The following is a 6002-nucleotide window of genomic DNA, read 5'->3' as shown; positions in this document are numbered from 1 at the left end:
AATTCAAAATTTCGTAAAGGAAAATCTGAGGGAATAGCCTGGTATTTATAGACAATAGGTTGAGTTCAAATGAAGAGGTGCAACTCTTCAGGATGACTGTTCGCATAAAACGGCCATTATGTAAATGACTATTTACGCAAAATCAAATGGGAAAATCAAATGCGGGGGAAAATTAATTTACCATTACAAAAACGGATAAATCCAAAACCGAGTGACGACGGCGGCGGCGGGAGTCTTGCCTAATCTCAACTCTTTAAGAGTTAGAAGAAGAGCAATTGTATTTTCCTCCTCCAATATTGGACAATGTCCCTTTTTCAAAGAGGAAAATTCAAATATTTTATTTTTTTCCTCTATTTCCCATTCACTCAGCCTGTTTTTGTTTTCCCTGGCGATGGATTCTTTGACGCGTCACATCCAAGAGGAGGTACTTTGGTGCTTGTTATTTGCGGATGACATAGTCTTGATTGATGAGACGCAAGGTGGCGTTAACGAAAGGCTGGAGGTCTGGAGACATACTCTAGAGTCTAAGGGTTTCAAGTTGAGCAGGACCAAGACAGAATACTTGGAGTGCAAGTTCAGTGGTTTTACCGAGGAGGCGGACGGGGATGTGAGACTCGATACACAAGTCATTCCCAAGAGAGAGAGTTTCAAATATCTGGGATCTATAATTCAGATGAATGGGGAGATAAATGAGGATGTTACTCACCATATCGGAGCAGGATGGACGAAGTGGAGGCTCGCTTCAGTGTCTTGTGTGATAAGAATGTGCTGTTGAAACTTAAGGGTAAGTTCTACAAGGTAGTGGTCAGACCGACTATGTTGTATGGGGCAGAGTGTTGGCCAGTCAAAAAGTCACATGTCCAGCATATGAAAGTAGCGGATATGAGGATGTTGAGATGGATGTGTGGGAATACTAGATTGGATAGAATTAGGAATGAAGTTATTCGGGACAAGGTGGGAGAGACCCCTGTGGAGGCAAAGATGCGTGAGGCAAGGTTGAGATGGTTTAGGTATGTTAAGAGGAGAAGCATAGATGCCCCAGTCAGGAGATGTGAGAGGTTGGCCTTGGGAGGTGAGAGGAGGGGTAGAGGTAGACCTAAGAAGTCTTGGGTGAAGTGATCAGGCAGGACATGGTGCAGCTTGAGCTGTCCGAGGACATGACCCTAGATAGAAGGGTGTGGAGGTGGAAAATTAGGGTGGAAGGTTAGTAGGTAGTCGGGTGTTTCCCTTTGTCTTCCCTACTAGTATGGTACCCTTTTTTCCTTAGTTTGCTATAGCCGCGTGTCTTGTTCTGTTACTACTTACCTTCGGTAATTCCGTAGTTTGCTAGCAGGACTTCGTCATATTCTCGTGTGTTGCCTTGGACTTATCTGTCTAAATATACTGTCTTGATATTACTTGTTATCGGTACTATCTTGCTATTCTTTGTTGTTATCTCCGATTTAGTTTTCTAACTATTTGTCTTGCTATCAGGGCTTCCTTCACTTTTTTAGCCGAGGGTCATTCGGAAACAGTCTCTCTACCCTTCCACGGTAAGGGTAAGGCTGCGTACATCCTACCCTCCCTAGACCCCACTTGGTGGGATTATGCTGGGTAGTTATTGTTGTTGTTGTTGTTTCCATTCACTCTATTTTAAACTTTAACAAGCTTAAACCCAACATGAATTCCTCCAAGTAATATTTTCTTTGTAGCGCGTAAATAGGTTTCTCTAAGGTATCCAATTTGTATTCATATTAGTCAATTCCATGTCTAATGTGGATGAGGAAGAAGTCGAGGAACCTGGTTCCTTCACTAGAAAGCTCTCACAAAAGCATGGTCTCCCCAACTTGTTCATGAAACCTGGTTCTTTCAACACAATCAATCCTAGTTTGTTAATCATCAAAACACACACGTGCACACCTAGCATCAGGAGGGGTTAAACTCAAAAAGTAATATCAAAGAGGCAATACTTTCGTGAGCTTCTGTCAAGAGAAGAGAGGCCGGTTTCAAGTACCAAACAAGGTTTGATATATTTCAATATTAGCAGCAATAGCCGCACAACACATACAACAACAACAACCCAGTATAATCCCATTTAGTGGGGTTTGGGGAGGGTAGTGTGTACGCAAACCTTATCCCTACCCTGGGATAGAGAGGCTGTTTCCAAATAGACCCCCGGCATCCTTCCCTCCAAGAGCTTCTCACCTTGCTCTTGGGGAGACTCGAACTCACGAGCTTTTGGTTGGAAGTGGAGGTTGCTTACCAAATAGCCGCACAACACATGCTGATGAAAAATAAGTACAAACAACTTCTTCAAAGTCTTCTTTTAGAAATCCATTACATTATAAAGGACATTGAAAGACAGAACTGTGACTCTTGATCACAAAATACAATAGAAAAGACACAAGAACAAACAAAGTATGTAACTTCTCACAAAATGATTCAGAATTGGTCACTTTCATTACATTATCTAGTCTTGTTTGGTGAACCATGTCAGTTTTCTTTTCTTGATGTTATTACTGGTCAATCTTGCTTCCAGCAACATCGACCACAAATCTGTACCTGACATCATTTTTCTCCAACCTCTCCATGGCAGTGTTGACATAATCCATTTTCACCACCTCAATCTGGGAAGTCAGCCCTTTTTCTTTGCAGAACTCAAGCACTTCCTCTGTTTCCTTCATGCTCCCAATGAAGCTTCCAGTGATTGTCTTCCTCCCGAGCATAACCATGGGGGTGATAAACTGCATGGGGGTATTGATAACCCCCATCAAGATTAATTTGCCATCCAGTTTGAGGAGAGAAATATAAGGCTCAAGAGGGTGGAACACAGGGATAGTGTCAATGATGTAGTCAAGTGAATCAGCAGCCTCTTGCATCCGTGTGGTGTCCGAGCTAACGAGGTACTCATCCGCGCCAAGATGTTCCAAGGCCTCCTCTTTCTTCCTGTCAGAAGAGCTAATAACAGTAATATGATGCCCCATCGCCTTTGCTATCTTCACTCCCATATGTCCCACTCCTCCCAATCCCAAAATGCCTCCTCTTAATCCACTTTGTTTCAATCCAAAATGGTTCAATGGGCTGTACACTGTCAACCCTGCACATAAAAGAGGTGCTGCCTGTTCTGGTGACATACCATCTGGAATTTTTACCACAAACCTGTACATTGGAGAAACAAACATGAATCATACTGGTTTCTTAATTCCAGTCACATTGGTTTTAATTCAAGAATTTCTAGGCTTACTTTTGATCAACAATCATAGAAGTAGCAAATCCGCCTTGGGTAGGTTTGCCATCAGAGTAGACATCATTGTAGCTCCAGATCCTATTATTGCAGTATTGCTCAATGTCTTGGTTGCAAGGGCGGCAGCTCCTGCAACATCCGACGAGCACGCCTACTCCAACAGTGTCTCCCACATTGAACTTGGCGACATTGGATCCAACCTCCACAACTTCACCAACCACTTCATGTCTTTATCACAGCCAAAAAAGTTCAAAAGGGATAAGATCATCAGATAGTGGTAAAGAATAAATTGTTAAATTTACTGTATCCAATTGAAGTCCAAATATTGACTTTGTTCAGCAAAAGAAGCAGTGAATGTATGTGGTCCTAAGGTTACGCCAATGTGTTCTGTTTGGCATTATGGCCACGCAGAGAAGTCATCACGCGTACATTTTGCTATATTTCCTAAGGAACATTAAGAGATCTACTTTTTCAGCCAAAAAAAGAGAAATTCAAAAGATTATCATATCACAGCCACAAGAATGATCATAGAGTCATTAGGTTTGTCAAGTCTCATATACAACTGGGGCATTTGCATCTATACCCGCTTTTTGTGTCACATTTTAACTTGTGTCCGCTTTGCAAAAAAAATTGCAAGCGTACCCGCTTTTTCGCATAACTTCAGCATACGGGGCTGAAGTAGCAAAGGCAATCACGCAAAACTTCAGCATTCTAGTAGCGGGCCTGAAGTTCAGCTCTAGAGCTGAAGTTTTTGTGTTGTAACTGGGAAACTTCAGCTCTAGAGCTGAAGTTTTTTTACCACCTATTAATATTACATACTAGAGTTGAAGTTTCCCGTTACAACACAAAAACTTCAGCTCTAGCTCTAGAGCTGAAGTTTTTTTACCACCTATTAATATTACATACTAGAGCTGAAGTTTCCAGTTACAACACAAAAACTTCAGCTCTAGAGCTGAAGTTTTTGTCTTTGTAACAGGGAAACTTCAGCTATAGAGTGTTCAATATAGCAACATGCATAGCATTTTGTCCATTGTTGTTAAGCATTTTTGAGCAATCTAGGCAATAAGAAGATGCTCGTTAGCTATTCGCAACATACGGCATAGCATGAATTAGGATCAATATGAGGGAAACCTAACTGCTTCTTCATTGCTCATCATTCTTTTTTTCTAAAGAAACAGCCATTTAGGTAGTACTATTAGTTTTTTTAAATGACACAATTAATCACACAGAAAGAGCAAATGCAATTTTATCACCATTCACCAGCCATCATCTAACCAGTCAATTGAGGAATAACAGCGAACTTGGAAATTTCAATGATGCCAAAATCGTAGGTTTTTATATTGTTCTAAAATTAAATAAGAATGAGAGCCCCTAAAGAAAAAGAAGAAGAAGAAGAAGAAGAAGAAGAAGAAGAAGAAGAAAATGAAAGAGGAGAAGGAGGAGGAGAAAGGGAGCTGAAGTTATTTAAAAAGTGGGTACAAGTTAAAAGTTTTAAAAAATGGGTATAGGTTAAATGGGATCGACCAAATAAGGCGTCCGTACAATTTTTACATACAACTGATTGGAGTCTTGGCCTAACCAGAAATGGTGCTTTAAAGTTAACTAAGGGCATGGAAAGAACTATGGTCGACATAAACTCACTAATTAGGATGTTTAACAAAACACATCTTCAGACTCATCAACAATAATAATCAATATACTTGTGACTTGTTCATTAATGTTCTAATACTTCAAGGGTTCCAGATGGTTAATACTCCACCACAGCAAAGGCGGATCCAGGATTTAAATTCTATGATTCAACTTTTAAGGTTCGAACTCATTATATTTTTAAAGTTATGGGTTCGTATCTATAATTTATTGCAATTTCAGTGAATTTTTGCACATAAATTTATGCCCCATGACGAAAGTTATGGGTTCAATTGAATCCGTTACTATAGGGTTACATCCGCCCCTGCGCCTCAGTGTGCTGTTCTACTTTACTGGCTGGTTCTTAGAATATGATATTAGCGGAGTAGAGCCGTTAAAATTGGTGAAACAGCTTTTGTTGATACAAGATAATGAAAATTCCTCTCAATATCAAAAGCTGCAAATTAGTACCCTAAAAAAAAGAAAAAGAAAACAGTATATGCATGATCACAACATGCCAATCTCGAGAGAGTAATGTAAATACCCAGGAACCATGGGGTAATTGGACATGCCAAGATCATTCTTGACCTGGTGAAGATCAGTATGACAGAGTCCACAGCACAACACCTTGATTTCAACATCTTCAGGGCCTGTCTTTCTGTAAATGAAAATAATAATACAACTCCGTAATTATTATAGTAGAAAACAATGAACTACTCATTAGAATATAATAATGCAAATTAAAGCACCTGAGAGTGTAGGAATAGGGTGACAGAACACCGGAAGGATCTTTGGCAGCCCAGCCTATGGTTTTCTTCTCAACTTCCAAACTACCCATGATTAGGAAGCAATAGATTATAGCTAAGGAAAGCAGAAATGAGCTTTTCTGAATATATTGTATGTTTGTATACGCCATATATATAGTTTTGGAAAACAAGTATTAGGTACATGTAGAGTATTTCCTTATTTTAGGTACATACGAATTTTAAACTGAGATAGTGACATGCGACATCTCAGCAACCAGGTCGCCTCTATCCTCCAATCGTAAATTTGTCTTTTTCCTTCTCTCTTTTACTTTTCATTTCTTGCTAAATTAACCATACCATACCACCTAATTTGGTATACATTGATATTTGTATTTTTGAAGTAAAAT

The 6002-nt window shown here is 39.8% G+C and overlaps 1 protein-coding gene across 1 annotated transcript; it reads right to left on the bottom strand.

Annotated features, from left to right (window-relative positions):
* Positions 1–2278: 2278 nt before the first annotated feature.
* LOC107763167 (putative cinnamyl alcohol dehydrogenase 1) lies at positions 2279–5752 on the bottom strand. Its single transcript, XM_016581632.2, has 4 exons — positions 5599–5752; positions 5394–5507; positions 3224–3451; positions 2279–3138 (listed from the first exon to the last, which is right to left on the bottom strand). The coding sequence occupies exons 1-4, from the start codon at positions 5685–5687 to the stop codon at positions 2496–2498; spliced, it is 1074 nt and encodes a 357-aa protein (XP_016437118.1). The 5' UTR covers positions 5688–5752; the 3' UTR covers positions 2279–2495.
* Positions 5753–6002: the final 250 nt, after the last annotated feature.

The sequence above is a fragment of the Nicotiana tabacum genome, chromosome 6 (assembly GCF_000715075.1).
Source record: "Nicotiana tabacum cultivar K326 chromosome 6, ASM71507v2, whole genome shotgun sequence".
Classification (NCBI taxonomy): Eukaryota; Viridiplantae; Streptophyta; class Magnoliopsida; order Solanales; family Solanaceae; genus Nicotiana; species Nicotiana tabacum.
The sequence above is the reverse complement of the archived record's forward strand: the minus strand, read 5'-3'. Positions and strand labels throughout refer to the sequence as shown.

Coding starts and splice junctions, on each gene's coding strand:
- LOC107763167 (XM_016581632.2), bottom strand. CDS start 5,687: ATGGGTAGTTTGGAAGTTGAGAAGAAAACCATAGGCTGGGCTGCCAAA. Junction 5,508..5,598: donor CCCTATTCCTACACTCTCAG/GTGCTTTAATTT, acceptor TTTCATTTACAG/AAAGACAGGCCCTGAAGATG. Junction 3,452..5,393: donor AATTACCCCATGGTTCCTGG/GTATTTACATTA, acceptor GCTGTGATAAAG/ACATGAAGTGGTTGGTGAAG.